Here is a 20,472-nt window from a genome sequence, read left to right on the forward strand (position 1 = left end):
AAGAAGAGGTCGCTTCAGACAAATTATTTGCATCCCTTTAAAGTGTCTGAGAGACTGTATGGCTAATAGTAGGGCTAATATGCACACTTATTCCTGTATGGTTGTAAATTAATTGATCTAACATTTCTCTCCCTTACCGTCTCTCTATGTGTGTGTCTCTCTCTCTCTCGCTGTCTCTCTCTTGCTGTCTGGCTCTCTCGCTGTCTCTCTGTCTCGTTCTCTCTCCCTCTCGCTGTCTCGCTCTCTGTGTCGCTCTCTGTGTCGCTCTCCCTCTCTCTTTCTCTCTCTCTTTTTTCCAGCCTGAGGTATTGGAGCAGCTCACTGGAATCAAAGAGTTGTGGATGGATGGAAACAGACTGACATTCCTACCAGGGGTAAAATGATGAACTGCCATTCAACTCCCCATAGACTTAGTCTTCCTGTACAGTGCCTCGGCTTTCATAGTGTCTGTCCTGTCTTCTCCTACCTACAGTATGGTGATGAGTCATTCCCCAGAGCTGTCATTATAAATAAGAATTTGTTCATAATTAACCTGCCTGGTAAAATTAAGGTAAAATAAACTGTTTTGATCAACATTGCTTTGTTCAAGCTAACATAGTAGTATATTATTATAGGCCTGAACGATGGCGATAATGCAATGGCAATGTTATGAAGTTGTAATAATGCCTCTGTTGCACTCTGGGTAGTTTTGCTGCATGCCCATCGTAATAAGATTCATGTCACGAATGACAAAGCCACAGACCAATTAATCTGTTGGTTCAATGTCATTCAGTGATAATTCAAACGATTGTGTTTTGTTATGGTTTGTTGTCAGCACACCTTCTGTTGCATAAGCTCGCTCGCTCTCTCTCTGTTTCTCTCTTTCCCCCTCTGTCCCTCTCTTTCTTTCTCATGGATATGTCGAGCTTGTTTGGTAAATAGGTCATAATTAAAGCATTAGCGCGCCGCTAGCATTTTGACAGCACCACCACCAACCCCGCAATTATAGGCTATTCCTCTGTTAAGATTACTGAATTCTACCTGGCCTCAATGCAGAACATTATAAAAAAAAATGTTTTTAAATAAACAATGCCTAAGAACGGTGACATGTACAGAGCATTTCACTGCGCTAGTGTTTATTATAGTGAAACCAAGTCAGCCAACCCATTCTTTCCCTTTCCTTTTATCTTTTGTTCATTTCAGTGAAAGTGTGTGTGTGGGGGGGGGGGGGGGGATTGCAGGCTTTCGGGTTCCTGTGTTCAGATTGGTCAGGCCAGGGGTATTCCTGTGGCTGTTTTAACCCCTCGATGTAATTCCAAGTTTAATTAGCCCTGTCAGCCTCAAACCTCCCCGTTTCTCATTTCAGTAGAGATCAGTGCCCTATATATAGCCTAGTACTAATATCACCCCATTTGTACTTTCAAGGGAACCTTTGAGAGATTTGTCAAAAACGGTAAACAATATCTAGAAAGGAAAAAGACACAAAAGACATTACAATCTCAATGGAACGTAATTTAATAAAGGTTTCTGTGTGTGTGTGCACGTGTCTGTGCCCCTGCGTGTTTGTATTCATACCTGTGTGTGATCTCCAGATGCTAGGCGCTCTGAAGCAGCTGTCCTACCTTGACGTCTCCAAGAACAACCTGGAGATGGTGGACGAGCAGATTTGTGGCTGTGAGAGCCTGCAGGACCTACTGCTCTCTAACAATGCACTCACACAGCTGCCCGGATCCATAGGTGAGCAGCTACATACACACGCACGCACACACACACACACACACACACAGACTGGCACAAATACAGACACTCACACAGACACACACACACACAGAGACTGACACAAATATGCATGCACAAACAAACACACTAAGTGCCCATCTCTTTACCCCATAATAAAGTCTGTTTGACGTAGCCCAGTGACCAGACATAGTGCCACTGCATCGTCGTGCCAGCCATTGTGTGTCTAAGGAACAGCTTGGTTGTTATTCTGAAGTGAAGAGAAATATACTGTCTGTAATATAATTTCCTTCTGGAATGAATGGCTCAAATATATTGTGCATTCGAAAATTATGCAGAGGCCATTACTTTTTCAAAATGTTGTTACGCTACAGTTTTATTTTAAAATTGAATAAATACTGTTTTTCTCATCAATCTACACACAATATCCCATAATGGTTTTTAGACATTTTTGCAAATTAATTACAAATAAAAACTGAAATATCACATTTACATAAGTATTCAGACCCTTAACTAAGTACATTGTTGGCAGCGATTACAGCCTCGGGTCTTCTTGGGTATGACGCTACAAGCTTGGCACACCTGTATTTGGGGAGTTTCTCCCATCCTTCTCAGCAGATCCACTCAAGCTCTGTCAGGTTGGATGGGGAGCGTCGCTGCATAGCTATTTTCAGGTCTCTCCAGAGATGTGCAATCGGGTTCAAGTCCTGGCTCTGGATTGGCCACTCAAGGACAGTCAATGACTTGTCCCGAAGCCACTCCTGCGTTGCCTTGGCTGTGTGCTAAGGGTCTGTTGGAAGACGAACCTTCGCCCCAGTCTGAGGTCCTGAGCGCTCTGGAGCAGATTTTCATCAAGGATCTCTCTGTACTTTGCTCCGTTCATCTTTCCCTCGATCCTGACTAGTCTCCCAGTGCCTGATGCTAAAAAACATCCCCACAGCATGATGCTGCCACCACCATGCTTCAACGTAGGGATGGTGCCAGGTTTCCTCCAGGCGTGACGCTTGTCATTCAGGCCAAAGATTTCAATCTTGGTTTCAATGATGGAGGCCACTGTGTTCAGCTTCAACGCTGCATAATTTTGTCTGATATGGAATAGAGTTCCATATAACCATGGCTCTATGTAGTACTGTGCGCCTCCCATAGTCTGTTTTTGACTTGGGGACTGTGAGGAGACCTCTGGTGGCATGTCATGTGGGGTTTGAATGGGTGTCTGAGCTGTGTGCTAGTAGTATAAACAGAAACCTTGGTGCATTCAGCCTGCCAACACTTCTTACAAAAACAAGTATTGATGAAGTCAATCTCTCCTCCACTTCTAAAACAACCCAGGAGTATATTGTGTTACATTGTGTTGTGAATTCTATTCTGTGAGTGGCTAGGCAGACATAAGGCTACCAGCCAGCTACGCATTGAGAGTGTGTGGAGTCGGGAACTGTCCCTTATTTGTGTGGTGCTAAAACGTTCTAATTTGTACACACGTAGAGATTATGTTCCCCCTCCCCACGTGAGAATACGACTTGTTGCCAAGTTTACTTTACCTGGATAGCCTAGCTCACACGAAAGTGGCTAATGTGGGCCTAACCGGAGAAATAAAAAGAACGTTTATGATAAGGGAATAGGCTACAACACCTTCGTGGAATCAGGTGCTGCACAAGTGAAATCCCCAGTTTGGAAGGACAACAACACAGTAGATGGATACACAGCCTGCACAAAGTGCAAGCAAGTAGGCCTATTTGTTTTCGATAATTCAGTTCATTATCAGTTCATTATTACATGAATTCAGGCTTTCGTTCATTAGACCATACGCAGGCCATATAAAGTGTAAACCAGTGCGGCTGGTAAGTTTGAGTCTACTAAATAAATGTAGCCTATTTTTGCAGCCTATATTCCCCTCAAACTCAATTTTGGACCTTGAAGCCAGTTCCACAGGATTTTTTCATTGTTCCCCTCTAATCAGAGACTGATTTAGACCTGGGAAACCAGGTGTGTGCAATTCATTGTCAGGTAGAACAGAAAACCAGCAGGCTCCGGACCTCGTAGGTTAAGAGTTGAGTATCCCTGTATTCGATTCTGGTAATTCCCTCCCTATAGCTTTCGTAACTTGAGTGCGCTTTGAATAGAATATTACTCTTGCATAGAACACACAACAAGCCGACTAGGTAATTGGATATTCTACTATGGCGTTGTCAGACTTTTCTATTCATTACTCGTTTTGTTTGCAGAGGAAAAGTCAATGTGGACTGTTCAAGCATCTTCAAAGTGCCCTGCATTATAAATATTTTCTGATGTTCCATATTTTATTTGCATGGCGCAATGATTTTGTCATGGCGCAGCGGCACAGCTAAATGTCTGCAGTGTAAGCACTGCCTCTTGGTATGATATGTTGGTGTCACTCTGAAAAAAAGAGATACAGGGCATGCTCTGCTTTCCCATCAAATAAGATAAAGCATTGCATACAGTTGGAGTCACTCTGCAATTTATTCGACCCCAATCTATGGTCATAAACCAGTTACATAAACCAGATGGTGGTATGAATTCATCTGTTGCGTAACTGTAAAGGATCTCCTCTTTAGGTGATGCAGCTGAGATAACACCCCTCTCGCTGACTTCTCTCTCTCTTTCATACTCCCCTCTTTCCCCCTCTTTCTCCCTGTTCCTTCCCCCCCAGGCTCCCTGAAGAAACTAACCGCCCTAAAAGTGGATGAGAACCAGCTCATGTATCTGCCAGACTCCGTCGGCGGGTGAGTACAATTTAAGCCATAGGTTTTAAACAACTAAACCCACCCTGATTGGTTTGCATTGATCCTCATCCAGACATATCACAGAATGCTGCAGTACAGTACACCAATGTAGGGCTAGGTTTGATTAATTGACCTGTTTCTACAAACGTGCCAGATATGAGACGATTGATGGTTGTGATTGAGGCGTTAGTCCCAATTATATAGGTGAGTGATCTAAGCCTGGCTCCTCCATTGTGAATGGAGACAATGGTAATCCTGACCTGAGGAACCTCCGAATACCGTATTGACAGATTAAAGCCCCTGTTTAATTCTGCTTGGCCAACACTCATCGATTTATGACAGGTGAGGAGGCCAGCTGTTGGTGGTTGACTGCTGCTGCCAGGGGTGTAATCATTAGCCAAACAGTTTTGCCACTAAAACAAGTTTTTATTGGAAACATTTGGGTAGGTCCCTCCCCGTTCCATTTTGTTCCTTTTAAGAAATGTTTTGCAACAGAATTGGAGTATGGATTATGCCCCTGGTAACACAGTCAATACAGGCGGTGGTTAACACTTGACCTCTGACCTCTCACTATAGACGTGATCATTCCTATGGAGCGACAAATTTATTTTAATCCACCAACAAATTTTGTGTGGTAGCCAACTAGCATTTCACGATTGACTGTTTTAAAATGGCAACTTGGTTTATGCTTTATCTATGTTTTAAATTTGACAGAGTTATAATTTTTATAATTTTTCCTTTCTGGTCCATTTTAGTTCTTTTTGTTTTTTGTTTCAAAACATTGCCAAATACCCTGTATGTTAATTTATATTTCCTGGTCCCAGATTAGGAAAAGCTTCTGGGCAGGATTATGAATGTGATTTCAAGAGGAACTGTGGTTTTATCCCAAACCAGGATTGTGAAGCATACTGATTAAATGTATTTAATCATCTTGCATTTTATTACATTTGCTTTACATTTTGACCAATATCGTCATCGGTTACCTACGCTCTTGTTTGTCCCTGGTCTTGACTTCTGAGAAGCGGACTCAGATTCCTTTCTTTACTCAGTTGCTTTAGAGCAGAGATTGGCAACAGTCGACCCGCGGTACAAAACCGTCCAGCAAGTGTTTTTTTTATGTTTTGCTACCAAAGTTTTTAGTAAAGCAATTCTATAATTAGGACTGTAAAATCAGCTGAAAATGTATTTAATTTAGGAAATAGGTTCCCAAATCCAAGTATTCCCACAAATAAAAAAATATACACTACATGACCAAAAGTATGTGGACACCTGCTCGTCGAACATCTTATTCCAAAATTCTGAACATTAATATGGAGTTGGTCTCCCCTTTGCTGCTATGTCAGCCTTCACTCTTTTGGGAAGGCTTCCACTAGATGTTGCAACATTACTGCGGGGACTTGCTTCCATTCAGCCACAAGAGCATTAGTTAGTTCGGGCACTGATGTTGGGCGATTAGGCCTGGCTCGCAGTCGGCGTTCCAATTCATCCCAAAGTTGTTCGATGGGGTTGAAGTCAGAGCTCTATGCAGGCCAGTCAAGTTCTTCCACATTGATCTCGACAAACCATTTCTGTAAAGACCTTACTTTGTGCACGGGGGCATTGTCATGCTGAAACAGTTAAGGGCCTTCCCCAAACTGTTGCCACAAAGTTGGAAGCACAGAATTGTCTAGAATGTCATTGTATACTGTTGTGTCGGGCATTAGCCCGAACCATAAAAAACAGCCCCAGACAATTATTCCTCCTCCACCAAACTTTACTATTGCCGTTATGCATTCAGGCAGGTAGCATTCTCCTCGTATCCGCCAAACCCAGATTCGTCCGTCAGACTGCCAGATGGTGAAGCGTGATTCATCACTCCAGAGAACGCGTTTCCACTGCTCCAGAGCCCAATGTCGATGAGCTTTACATCCCTCCAGCCGTCTCTTGGCATTGCGCATGGTGATCTTAAGCTTGTGTGTGGCTGGTCTGGAAACCATGGAAACCCATTTCATTAAGCTCCCAACGAACAGTTCTTGTGCTGACATTGCTTCCAGAGACAATTTGGAAGTCAGTAGTGAGTGTTGCAACCGAGGACAAAAGGCAGTCCCGTTCTGTGAGCTTGTGTGGCCTACCACTTCACGGCTGAGCTGTTGTTGCTCCTAGACGTTTTCACTTCACAATAATAGCACTTACAGTTGACCGGGGCAGCTCTAGCAGGGCAGAAATTTGACGAACAGACTCATCCTATGACGGTGCCACGTTGAAAGTCACTGAGCTCTTCAGTAAGGCCATTCTACTGCCAATGTTTGTCTATGGAGATTTCATAGCTGTGTGCTCAATTTTATTCACCTGTCAGCAACGGGTGTGGCTGAAACAGCCGAATCTACTAATTTGAAGTGGTGTCCACATATGTTTGTATATATCGTGTATATTTTTATCTGTTTTGTGCTAGAAACAATCTGTTTTCGCTGTAGTAATGGTGCAACCATGACAGTAACAAATCTGCGCTCACTTTTATCTTTAGGGCACTTAAAATCAATGGTACGAAGCCTATTCATTACAACAATTATTATCTGGGTGATTATTTTTCTAGGAGCACGGTGCTCCCAAAATATAATGTAAGGGCGCACAGAAAAATATTTAGTAGCGTATGCTACCAAAATGGTCACACTTTAGAGCCCTGTCTGCAGTTGATAAAAACTATTCTAACTGACCTTGGCCAGCCATTTCAGTTAATGTTGGAATTTTTTATGACGTGAATAGAGGCCTGGGCCCGAATTCACAAAGCATCTCAGAGTAGGAGTGCCCATCTAGGATCAGATTCCCTTGTCCATATAATTGTATTCATTATGATCTAAAAGGCTAAACTGATGCTAGATCAGCACTCCTTCTCTGAGAAGCCAATATGGCCCTGATCTTGTCTGTTGTTGCTCCATCTAAGAGGATATCAGGTATCATTGTACCTGTCCTTATTTTAACACCAGAGCTCCCATTGGATTCCAGGAGGGAAAACTCTGGCTCAACTCCATCTTAAATTCAGGTCCACGTGAATCATTTATGCACAGTATGTATTTTTAAATGAATGCTGGAATAGCAACCCCAGATATATTCAGAGAATGCTCGCTTGCATATTCCTGAGCCAAACTCCAAACAGAATAATGAGAACCAGATCTGGAAGAGTCTCAGATGTAGAGTAACCTCTATTCTCCAGTGAGTATCTTTCACTCTTTTTTTTCTCCTTTTTTTTCTTCATAAAAGGGTCATATGCCGTATAGTGCAGTCCTAGACGATATTGGAACCTGACAGTTAGTCAGAAGATTCCTCGGAATGTTGGCTAGTTCGAGCAGGAAAAATACCTTTTTAGGACTTCTCTCTTCCCCCACTGTGGTATAAAACTCTCTCGCCCCTTGCGAAAAAAAAAGCCTCTGGAATCAATGAGACATAAACTCTGTTTAGTTGTCCTAAATGAAAAGCCCTCCTCCTCTTTTCCCCCTGTTTCTTCCTCCTCTTCTTTCTCTATAGGCTGGCAGCCCTGGATGAGCTGGACTGTAGTTTTAACGAGATCGAGGCTCTGCCCTCCTCCATTGGACAGTGTGTCAGCATACGCACTTTTGCCGCTGACCACAACTTCCTCACACAGCTGCCCCCAGAGGTGAGCATGGGGGTCAAACACTGTGTGTGTTTCAGTGGGTGTTGGTGTTATTGTGTGCACGCTGTGCTAATGTGTGCTTATTTATAAAACATGAATGCGTGTGTGTGCGTGCGTGCGTGGGGGCGCATACAGCAATTTATTGTGTCCAGCCTCAGCTGTGTGCTGATGTCTCCTGGTCTCGCTCTCTCTCTCTCCTCCCCACATCACCCAGATGGGCAGCTGGAAGAGTGCCACTGTGCTGTTCCTGCACTCCAACAAGCTGGAGTCTCTACCTGAGGAGATGGGAGACATGACCAAGCTCAAGGTCATCAATCTCAGCGACAACAAGTGAGTCAAGCCTCCGCCTTTCTCTCCCCCAAGTCTCAGCCCCGTGGCAGTCCAGTCAGATTGTTGATGCAATCTGAAGAGCAGCCAGACAGGCAGGAGACCAGATTTGATGGTGACTCTTTAATTTACAAAGTTTGGCTTCATCGCACAGTCTTATGATTAGTTTGGGGCAACTCATCCGTCTCACTCCCCTGTATGCCTATTTTGCCCCTCTGTCTCCCCCTTATACTCCTGTTTTGCCCCCTGTCTCACCCCCATCTCCACCCTGCTACACCCCTTATCACAGATAATACAGGGGAACATGAATCACCATAACACAGGGTTAACAAATGTGTAGAGGCATTGTTGAAAATATGACTACATTGGCATATACTGTAGGTTGCAAGTTAATCTGTAGTACTATCAGCGTAAGGTAACAGGTTTGTCAGAGTTGAATGAAGAGTCACATACACTGCAGGAGAGGCTACGCTCGTCCTCTCTTTCTCTTGCTCTCTCTCTCTCCAAACTTGACAGCATCACATAGTGTTTCCCCTATATTAATTTAGCAGATGCCCTCAGGTCCTAAAATTAACACCAGCCACCTGCCAAATGCAGGTAGATTTTGGCATTGGCAGGTAAGATGTCTATTTTACCAGCCAAGTTGGTGGGTGGTCAGGGCTCCACAGTGCGAGCATTTAACTCACATTTGTGAATACATATAGTCAAGTATGATCACATTTATAGTAAAATAAATGCTGCAGTAGCGGCTTTCAAAGTATTTCTGCCATTTTGTTTCATAGCTGGTAAATGAAGAACTACAAGTCTATTCCGACTCGCGCTGCAACACTACCTGTGTTCTACAGTGCTGCGCAGTCATGAAAGTTGGTCTAATTTACTTGAAACGAAAGTCTACTTAAGTGAGACTTTGTCCTTGTGTTTCTTGGCTATTTACATTGTTTTGTTCACAAGCTAGGTTGTTTTTCAATGTTTGAGTTTCAACTGCTAGGAAAGAGGTACTGACATGTGCGCCATCGCGTACATGTTCATGATTTTGTCCATCCACACCAGACGTACAGGTTGAAATATAATATAACTCTAAACCACCTATATTAATTTGGGGACAGGTATAAACGCATGAAACACTCATGGCGCGAGCATTATGTGCGCGGGCATTGCAAAATAAATGTACACGCACATGTTATTCAATCATTTCATCCAAACTGCTCTTGCGCATTAACCAGCGTTTGCGTAGCCAGGCACTAAAATAGAACTTGGTTCTAATTTTTACGCTTGATGCTCTGCAAGTTTCGCCTCTTCCATCTCCTCATTGGTTCTTAGGGGCATATACCCACGTTGGTGATTGAAAGCTGAACTGAGGTCCACACTCCAGTCGGTGGTGATAATGCACTCTAAAGTTGGTTGCCAACCGCCATATAAAATCCGAAGAAGAAGTAAACTGATGGAGGAGAGATTACTATAAACTAACTAGGTTTACCCTTTTTTCTCTGTGGATTAATTGTCAGACTAGAGGACCTTGTGCATTTCAGGACAAATTAGCTAGCAACAGCAAGCTAGCTAAATGGCCATGAATGTTTAATGCGTTTCGACCTGTCCCCAAATTAATATAGTTTGTTCAGAGTTTGTTTTGATATTTCAACCTGGGTGTCCTGGTGTGGATGGACAAAATAAACATGCACACGATGGCGCACCGCATGGCCGGCCTAGTCAGCATGTCAGTCTCACAGGCACAAAGTTGTTTCAAGTTGCGTTACCACGGTAACCCCCCTTAAAGGGGCAGGTGAACATTTTTGTCTCATCTTTGATATTTTGAGAAGACTCACTTCACAAAAAATGAAATGAATCAATATACTGTAGCACATTACTTCTTACTAGTAATACCGTTATTGTTTTAGGAACAGTAGCATGCTCACCTGTAATTTTAGCAAAATAAAAAAAAATTGTCTGGTAAAAAATCTGAGTGGCTGGTAGATTACCTGCCACAGTGGCTGGTGGACCAAAAGGTACATTTTATGTCCTGGACGCTGCTGCTAAATTGTTACTGCCAATCCAAAAAATAAGTCTAAAACCTGATATAAAGTATATTGAAAAGATAATGGAGTAATATATTTTCATAATTTAGAACTAAGAACCACCAAAATAAAAACTAGATATTAAGGAAGAGTAAAACATGTAGAACAAGATCACTGCATAAACCATGGCAAAATGTGTAGAATTGCAGGACATTTGCTTTAAAACTGCTGCCAGAAAGAATTCCTGGGGGAAACACTGCTAACCCAATCTTTTATCGACACAACTCTTTTTCTTGCTTATCGCCGTAAACATCAGTCAATTCAATATGATTCATTATTTCTGGTGTTCTCAGAGCATTTCATTAGAGCGCTCAAGTAGTCGACAGACTAGTTTAACACAGTAGTTAAAATGGCAGCAGTCTCCCAGCTGCTCCCTTTGTTGTGCAAACCCACGCTACCGTTGCCACATGTGCCTTGTAAAACATGTCCATCCAGCTTATTGGAACCAGCGCTGGCAGCAGAGCAATCTCCCTCTGCTGCGCCCGCCACCAAAGTGGATTATATAAGGCACTAAAAAAGCACACACGGGCCGTGTGTGTCAGCAATAAAGGAAAATAATGTCAGAATCAGAATGCATTCCCCTACCTTGCGCACGAACACACATGCACACACACACACACATTCCCTGAGATCGTGAAAGTTAATAATTGGTGCATAATGATACAGGAATTAAAGCCTAAATTTGGACCAGGAAGATTAAGTGGATTGATTTAAGACACTCACAAAACCCCAATTCCTTCCTGATGGAGGTTATTTCAAGGGTTTTGTCCAGGCAGGGCCCTAGACAGAGACACAGTGGCCATGGCCTGTCCACTCGCTAACAGAAGCACTAAATAGATTTTACCATGACTCGGCAGTAACCCTGCAGCCTGCTGTAATTAAGTTCCCATCCTCCAGTTTTTATAGAGAGGAAGAGACCCGTTTATTACCCTGGGACCACTCGTTTTGCACTCTCCGCTTTGGCGTTGGAGACACAGCACCTGTTTCCTACCTGTTCAAAATGTACTGTAGGCTTATCTGATTCTCTGTGCGCTTTAGAAAGTTATCCTATAGATGTTAGACATGGTACTCAAAGATTTGGGCCATTCTTAGTATCGGACAGCAGTATCTCTCAAATAAAGTGTGGTTAAAGTCATTATGGATACAGAAACATGGTCATGTGCATTACTTTTATTTGTCAGTTGAGATCTGTCCCATGTCTTTCTGAGGTCGGTAATGTGCTTCATGACTTTTACTATAACGCTTTTCTCTGTATTTCTCTGTCCAGATTGAGGAACCTTCCCTACAGCTTCACCAAGCTTAACCAGATGACTGCTATGTGGCTGTCTGAGAACCAGGTGTGTACACGGCCTCTTGGCTTTCACTATGGGGCTTTCAGGGCTTTGTTCTGTTTTTCATACAGGCTTATTTCTTTACTGGCAGGGAAATCTCTTCAGTGAGTGCGGTTACATGCACACAATAATGTGATTATTGTGGCTAGTCGGATTAATATAATAGTTTGATTAAAACGTTTACATGCTTTGCAAGAAGAACGATTTCCCTAATAATTCTGTTTACATGGACACATCTGAAATCAGGCTACCTGATGGCACTTTAAAAATGCGGAAAATCACCAACCAAAACAAACGTTCTACCACAGTGAACATTATATTTTTGGGAAGGATATTTGATTCTTAATTCGAACATATAAAGTTTGTATGTGAAAACAACTTCTAAGACACGTACGTTCAGTTGTTCTGAACACACTTTACTCGTGCTAAAGAGGGAGGCTCGTTCGGCTGCTGCTAGCACATGCACAGAACAAATACACAGCTGGAATGCCGATTAACGTGTTTACATGTCCTAATACATTTACATTACATACTAATAATTTGAAAGATTGTTCAGAAAACCAGGTGTTTTAATCGGCGAATGCTTACTTCGATTTTGACCTTAACGCCGATTAAGATAAACAGTGTAAGGTGTTTACATGACTATTGCATAATCTGTCTACTGCCATAATCAGTTTAAGATCTAATTATTGGTCTGCATGTAAACTTACTCATTGTTTGTATGGAGGTGCTTGTTGTTTTATGACCCTCTTATTTCAAAATCCTCCCTCGAGTGTCATCAGAATGGTATGAGTGGGAGGGAGAGCTGTAATTGAGTATCTGACACACACACACACACACACACACACACACACACACGAGTGGCCACTGAGCTGCTCTCAAACGTGTGGACGGCAGTGCACTTCCTTGTCTCTCCGCTCCTCAAACGGTGTAATGAAACATTTGGCACATTTGGCACCCCTACAGTAACTGTTTTTCAGGGGTTTGAGAGCGGCCAAGTGTAGTTGTGCAACCAGCAGCTCCCGACAGCCAGCCTCAGACTAATCCCATTGGACACAGTACAATCTGTCAAAACACAGCTTAAACCCAATAAAACACTTCCACGGTATCTAATTCCACACACCATATCGCATGGAGGGCCTTTCTCCAAAGCCCCAAGCTAACAGCCATTGACCACTCACTGTGCTGAGAGGATTTGACCAGAGACCGGAGAGAGAGAGAGGCTCTCCTTAAAACAAAGAGGCATATTTTGATTGAATATAGGTTGGATGGACACGTTAGTCCAGCAGTCCACTTTTTCAGAAGAGTTGATGTTTTAATTGCAGCCCTGGGCCCGTATTCACAAAGCGTTGGAGTAGAAAGGGTGCTGATCTAGCATCATTTGTGCCTTTCTAATCATAATCAGTAAGAAAGGAGAGACCTGATCCTAGATCAGCACACTTTGTGATTACAGGCCCAGTTCTTCCCCAGTGGGTTTTAATTAGGAGGTTGTGGTAATGATGTGAACGGGGTTAGCTCCTGCCAGCTGGGCTCCTTATTGATTGTTATCTACTGTGGTTTAATTGCCCAACACAGTCAGAAACACAAACACACACACACACACACTACAGAGTTTAATAATCAACCCGGATGTCTCTGGTCGAGGTCAGCCAGGCTGAGGAAGGCCTAATTTTCCCTCCTCCAAGGAAATAGAGCTCTGATCATCTCCTAATGCTACTGTCCAAAGCCCTTGGTGTACCTGGAAACCAAATGAAATGGATGATTTCCACCAGTGAATATGTAGACCTATTCATGAAAGATTCCTATGACTGTTCTCTCCCTTGCTTATTTGACATACTATTATTTGTCAAGACATTTTCATGACAGTTTTCAAAAGCCATCGGGATATTCAACATGTATTATTATACCACTGTCTTCTGTTCTCTCTCTCCCCTCCCCCACAGTCGAAGCCCCTCATCCCTCTACAGAAGGAGGAGGATCCAGAGACCCACAAGACGGTTCTCACCAACTACATGTTCCCCCAGCAGACCAGGACAGAGGACTGTGAGTACTAGACAATCTGGAGTTTTAAACTAATACAAAGACCTACTATCTATGGGTTAGGTCCTGTTCTAGCACCTTTACAATACATCTCTCCTTGTGGTGATCACTGATCTATATAGTATGTGTTTAGATACACAAATGTCATGTTTCCCCTCCTATTTCATTAGTCTATCTATGGCAGATCAGGGATTATTAAAATAACTGGGCCACCATCGAGGTAGGTCACATCCTACTAAATTCCAGGCTGACTGTGTTGTTTCAGTGCCAAACGTCCAGTGTAATCGCTACCACAATGATCATATTTCATTATCTGCTTCTCATTCTTTATCTACCTCCAATCATAAATTTGATCATGTGATTCCGGCAACCAGGACGTGATTGTCTTGGATGGTTATTGTGTTGGCCACCTTATCTCCTTTATCTGAGGAGGAGGAGGACGGGGGGGGGGGTAGAAAAACGATCCGTTACCCCTCCTTCTCTACATATGTTACTTTGGGCACTAGGTTTACTGTTACATCGGTTAGCATGGCTGCTTGCTCTTCCTCTCTCTCTGACCTCCTGTGGGGGAGAGGATGCTGCAGCTTACAGGTGCTAGGCCTTGGAGGGGAAATTGTGAATCTTTTATTAATTCACTGCTATTGCGTTCCAATTTGTTTTTGGGGCACCCGCCAGATCTAGCCAGCCCCTTAATTGGAATGTCGGTGCTTTGAACATTTTGGGCCTGAAACAAGCTCTCATTGTTTGCCAGGAACAGAGGCAAATCTCCAAAATTGAAACTAAATGGATTCAGGAGGTGAGATTAAAAAGTCTTAACCTGTTTCCTAGCAACACAACTTTTGTACTGCTCTGAAGTGGAATCTTGGCTTCAAACACAGCCCAGACTTAGAGAGAACTGGTCCGGAAATCATGACTGAGCTGAGTTGTCAAAAACAAACAGAATTCTCACCTGTATTTTTAATACTCTATTAACTTAACTCACACAACCATGTTTGGATATCAAGTGGTATTGATAACACAAACATACATTTACAAAACTGAGAATGTGTTAATTAGTGGTATATAACTGGTAAGGTTTCATAACATTTTATTCAATTATTTTACTTTATCTGTAGATGTATGCATAAATCAAATCAAATCAAATTTATTTTTATATAGCCCTTCGTACATCAGCTGATATTCTCAAAGTGCTGTACAGAAACCCAGCCTAAAACCCCAAACAGCAAGCAAAGCATGTGAAAGAAGCACGGTGGCTAGGAAAAACTCCCTAGGAAAAACTCCCTAGAAAGGCCAAAAACCTAGGAAGAAACCTAGAGAGGAACCAGGCTATGAGGGGTGGCCAGTCCTCTTCTGGCTGTGCAGGGTGGATATTAAAACAGAACATGGTCAAAATGTTAAAATGTTAAAATGTTCATAAATGACCAGCATGGTCAAATAATAATAATCATAGTAGTTGTCGAGGGTGCAACAAGCACGTCCGGTGAACAGGTCAGGGTTCCATAGCCGCAGGCAGAACAGTTGAAACTGGAGCAGCAGCACGGCCAGGTGGACTGGGGACAGCAAGGAGTCATCATACCAGGTAGTCCTGAGGCATGGTCCTAGGGCTCAGGTCCTCCGAGAGAAAGACAGAAAGAGAGAAAGAGAGAATTAGAGAGAGCATATTTAAATACACACAGGACACCGGATAAGACAAGAGAAATACTCCAGATGTAACAGACTGACCCTAGCCCCCGACACATAAACTACTGCAGCATAAATACTGGAGGCTGAGACAGGAGGGATCAGAAGACACTGTGGCCCCATCCGATGATACCCCGGACAGGGCCAAACAGGCAGGATATAACCCCACCCACTTTGCCAAAGCACAGCCCCCACACCACTAGAGGGATGTCTCCAACCACCAACTTACCGTCCTAAGACAAGGCCGAGTATAGCCCACAACGATCTCCGCCATGGCACAACCCAAGGGGGGGCGCCAACCCAGACAGGAAGACCACGTCAGTGACTCAACCCACTCAAGTGACGCACCCCTCCCATGGACGGCATGGAAGAACACCAGTAGGCCAGTGACTCAGCCTCTGTAAAAGGGTTAGAGGCAGAGAATCCCAGTGGAAAGAGGGGAACCGGCAAGGCAGAGACAGCAAGGGCGGTTCGTTGCTCCAGCCTTTCCGTTCACCTTCACACTCCTGGGCCAGACTATACTTAATCATAGGACCTACTGAAGAGATAAGTCTTCAGTAAAGACTTAAAGGTTGAGACTGAGTCTGCGTCTCTCACATTGGTAGGCAGACCATTCCATAAAAATGGAGCTCTATAGGAGAAAGCCCTACCTCCAGCCGTTTGCTTAGAAATTCTAGGGACAATTAGGAGGCCTGCGTCTTGTGACCGTAGCGTACGTGTAGGTATGTACGGCAGGACCAAATCGGAAAGATAGGTAGGAGCAAGCCCATGTAATGCTTTGTAGGTTAGCAGTAAAACCTTGAAATCAGCCCTTGCCTTAACAGGAAGCCAGTGTAGGGAGGCTAACACTGGAGTAATATGATCAAATTTTTTGGTTCTAGTCAGGATTCTAGCAGCCGTATTTAGCACTAACTGAAGTTTATTTAGTGCTTTATCCGGGTAGCCGGAAAGTAGAGCATTGCAGTAGTCCAGCCTAGAAGTAACAAAAGCATGGATTAATTTTTCTGCGTCATTTTTGGACAGAAAATTTCTGATTTTTGCAATGTTACGTAGATGGAAAAAAGCTGTCCTTGAAACAGTCTTGATATGTTCTTCAAAAGAGAGATCAGGGTCCAGAGTAACGCCGAGGTCCTTCACAGTTTTATTTGAGACGACTGTACAACCATCCAGATTAATTGTCAGATTCAACAGAAGATCTCTTTGTTTCTTGGGACCTAGAACAAGCATCTCTGTTTTGTCCGAGTTTAAAAGTAGAAAGTTTGCAGCCATCCACTTCTTTATGTCTGAAACACAGGCTTCTAGCGAGGGCAATTTTGGGGCTTCACCATGTTTCATTGAAATGTACAGCTGTGTGTCGTCTGCATAGCAGTGAAATTTAACATTATGTTTTCGAATGACATCCCCAAGAGGTAAAATATATAGTGAAAACAATAGTGGTCCTAAAACGGAACCTTGAGGAACACCGAAATGTACAATTGATTTGTCAGAGGACAAACCATTCACAGAGACAAACTGATATCTTTCCGACAGATAAGATCTAAACCAGGCCAGAACTTGTCCATGTAGACCAATTTGGGTTTCCAATCTCTCCAAAAGAATGTGGTGATCGATGGTATCAAAAGCGGCACTAAGATCTAGGAGCACGAGGACAGATGCAGAGCCTCGGTCTGACGTCATTAAAAGGTCATTTACCACCTTCACAAGTGCAGTCTCAGTGCTATGATGGGGTCTAAAACCAGACTGAAGCGTTTCGTATACATTGTTTGTCTTCAGGAAGGCAGTCAGTTGCTGTGCAACAGCTTTTTCTAAAATTTTGGAGAGGAATGGAAGATTCGATATAGGCCGATAGTTTTTTATAATTTCTGGATCAAGATTCGGCTTTTTCAAGAGAGGCTTTATTACTGCCACTTTTAGTGAGCTTGGTACACATCCGGTGGATAGAGAGCCGTTTATTATGTTCAACATAGGAGGGCCAAGCACAGGAAGCAGCTCTTTCAGTAGTTTAACAAATGTAATTGTTAAACTACAAATGTAGTTTAACAAATGTAGTTTAACAAATGTAATTGGAGTACTGCATAAAGGTTTGTGCAGCTAGAAAGAGGATGTGTGGTGTGTGTCTCCTCCTCAGGCATCCCTAACTCTGACAGTGAGAGCTTCAACCCCTCTTTGTGGGAGGAGCAGAGGAAGCAGCGGGCCCAGGTGGCCTTCGAGTGTGACGAGGACAAGGATGAGAGGGAGACGCCTCCGCGGGTCAGTACTCAGCCCGCACATACACACACTTGCAGACAGCGAGAGGCACCTTGCTTACGTACATAAATGCACACACGCTGATACACACACTTACAAACACACACACTTGTGTACACAGTATGCACACACCTCTCTTTCCTCACTGTGTTGTAGATTGTAGCTAGTGTGGTTGACAAAGTGTCAGAGGGTGATATTATGCAAATGTGAGCTAATGAAAGTAGATGAAAAACGATGTCCAGTTGGCGTGCGAGGAAAATGAGGGTCAAATAACCTTGCTTTGTACTCACAATGCTTACGCACATTACACAGTCCTCATTACTAAGTTGTCAAGGTTGTTGAAACACTATGGCAAGGGATGGGCTTTCTGGTGTAAAAGCAAGTTTTTTTTGCTGTCTCCTGTTAGAATGTAAAATCTAGGTCTGTTGAGTCACCTTATGTATCAGAAGGCTTCAAGCTACAGCCACATTACCTATCACAGATTGGCATTTCCCTCTTCCCTTGTATTATAGAGAGATGTCTGCATGTTACAGCCTGTACCGGAGTCTCTACGGAATGTCCAGTTATCCAATGTCTATTGTCTCACACTGAAATGGAAGCTGCTTGCAGTTCATAGTGAGGAGGTTCTGGATAATTTCTTTCCAACCAATTGTGGTGTTTCACATAGTCTCACAGTCTCCAACATGTGCCACTGGCACAATATGGCTGTCTGGCTGCAGTGTCTCTCCAGCAGACTGGGAGGACGGGCCTGCTGGGGAGAGGCGCACCGCCTCTCAAGCTGTCAGTCTGAATGAGGAGCAGCAGTGTCACCTCCATTGGCAGCCGAGCACAACTGCTCCTCCTCCCTCATCCAAGTCCCTCACCCAAGTCCCTCTCCCCACCCCCTGAGGAACCCTCCTGGTTCACTGTTTTTTTTCTCTCACGTGTGCATGTCTCTTTAGGAGGGCAACCTGAAGCGCTACCCGACACCGTACCCAGACGAGCTGAAGAACATGGTGAAGACGGCCCAGTCGATCGCTCACAGGCTGAAGGAGGATGAGTCGGGCGACGAGTCGGGGAAGGATGCCAGACCTAATGAGCGGATCCATGTGGGAGTGCAGGACGTTGGAGTCAAGGTTGAGCCTATTGTCTGTAAACACTGGCAGATGTGCAAACTACACACACACACACACACACACACACACACACACACACAGACAGACAGACAGACAGACAGACAGACAGACAGACAGACAGACAGACAGACAGACAGACAGACAGACAGACAGACAGACAGACAGACAGACAGACAGACAGACAGACAGACAGACAGACAGACAGACAGACAGACAGACAGACAGACAGACAGACAGACAATAAACAACTTGGATACAGTGTGTTGTATTGGAAAATAACCTAAGATAAAATTAAGACTGCTCCACGTGGTGTATGGTTTCACAAGCATTTGCATATAAACACATTCTATTGGAAATACAATGAATCTCAATGAGCCTATTGTACATTAATTCACTGTTACACTTTATTACAGTTCTGTCCAATATTTACTTGCCACCTAATTACAAGTTCGATGGGTAACAAATGACATAACAACAACAACCTAATAATGACTCTGTAATAGAAACAAGTCTGCTTTATATAACCTTCTGTTGGTTTGGGGTTTTGACCAGGTGATCGAGGCTCCCCGCGCCAATGGCAAGCCAGTAGAGATGGAGCCCAAAGCGCCTGTCTGTGTCCAGGACTCCACAGTACCCCTGGAGACCTCTGAATCCTACACCTCCCAGAAGACCTCACTCCGGACCTCGGACAATACCAAGACCATGAACCACGAGGACACCCTGGAGGTACGCTACTCTGAACGGTGCTACACATCACACCTCATTGGCCATACACATTGTGACTCTTGCACATTTATTTTGTGGTCGTTTGTGTCAAGTCTTTTTCTCTGCAGGATTCTGAGGAGCTTTCATCTGAGGAGGAGATGAAGATGGCGGAGATGAGACCGCCTCTCATTGAGATCTCCATCAACCAGCCCAAAGTGGTGGCACTTAGTAAAGACAAAAAAGGTACCACGGCAGACACATGGCTCCTTTTAGGATTAACAACTGCTAGAAGTAGTACACGGTTAGAAAGATGGTTCTACAACTATGTAACTACTGACAAGTTGATTACATCATGCGCCCTCAGTGTACACAGCTTGGTAGTACACCCAGAAATCATGTAAAACCCTCTCAGAACTATGAATGTGTCCACACTGATCGAGTTCTCCTCTCTTGGTTGGACAGATGACGGTAAAGACGCTGACTCGTTGCTGGACGAGACAGTGGCCAACAGCAATCAGAACAACAGCAACTGTTCATCCCCATCACGCATGTCGGACTCGGTGTCTCTGACCACGGACAGCAGTCAGGACAACTCCCTGTGCACCCCCGAGAGAGAGGCCAAGATGCCCTTCCTACCCAAGAGCAGGTGGGTGAAGTCTAGTTTTTCTCAGGGTTTCTTGAGGATGGAGGGTGGGATTTACTTGCTATTATGGATGTGATTTCTTTTAAAATAGAAGCTCTAAACATCCTAATCAAAAGATCACTAGGGTGCATAGAACAGTGAAGTTTTTTCTCATTTGAAATGTTGGCTAAACTAAGGAAATAACTTTGGATGTGTTCATACTAGATCTAACTAAGAAGGTTGGATTT

The 20,472-nt window shown here is 43.7% G+C and overlaps 1 protein-coding gene across 3 annotated transcripts in view; it reads left to right on the forward strand.

The window, feature by feature from the left end:
* The window catches only part of erbin (erbb2 interacting protein), a 150,029-nt gene that overhangs the window by 99,285 nt on the left and 30,272 nt on the right, over positions 1–20,472 (forward strand). For 2 of the 3 annotated variants that reach the window (XM_045691888.1, XM_014137072.2), the window contains exons 9-20: positions 300–374; positions 1,572–1,716; positions 4,385–4,457; positions 7,959–8,088; positions 8,300–8,415; positions 11,752–11,821; positions 13,759–13,858; positions 17,664–17,785; positions 18,724–18,897; positions 19,450–19,623; positions 19,716–19,845; positions 20,065–20,248. In XM_045691888.1, the coding sequence (XP_045547844.1) occupies positions 300–374; positions 1,572–1,716; positions 4,385–4,457; positions 7,959–8,088; positions 8,300–8,415; positions 11,752–11,821; positions 13,759–13,858; positions 17,664–17,785; positions 18,724–18,897; positions 19,450–19,623; positions 19,716–19,845; positions 20,065–20,248 (1,493 nt within the window). The remainder of the gene's footprint in view (positions 1–299; positions 375–1,571; positions 1,717–4,384; positions 4,458–7,958; positions 8,089–8,299; positions 8,416–11,751; positions 11,822–13,758; positions 13,859–17,663; positions 17,786–18,723; positions 18,898–19,449; positions 19,624–19,715; positions 19,846–20,064; positions 20,249–20,472) is intronic. The other variant, XM_045691890.1, reaches the window with a different exon arrangement.

This window comes from Salmo salar, chromosome ssa01, assembly GCF_905237065.1.
Source record: "Salmo salar chromosome ssa01, Ssal_v3.1, whole genome shotgun sequence".
In the NCBI taxonomy this organism is placed as follows: Eukaryota; Metazoa; Chordata; class Actinopteri; order Salmoniformes; family Salmonidae; genus Salmo; species Salmo salar.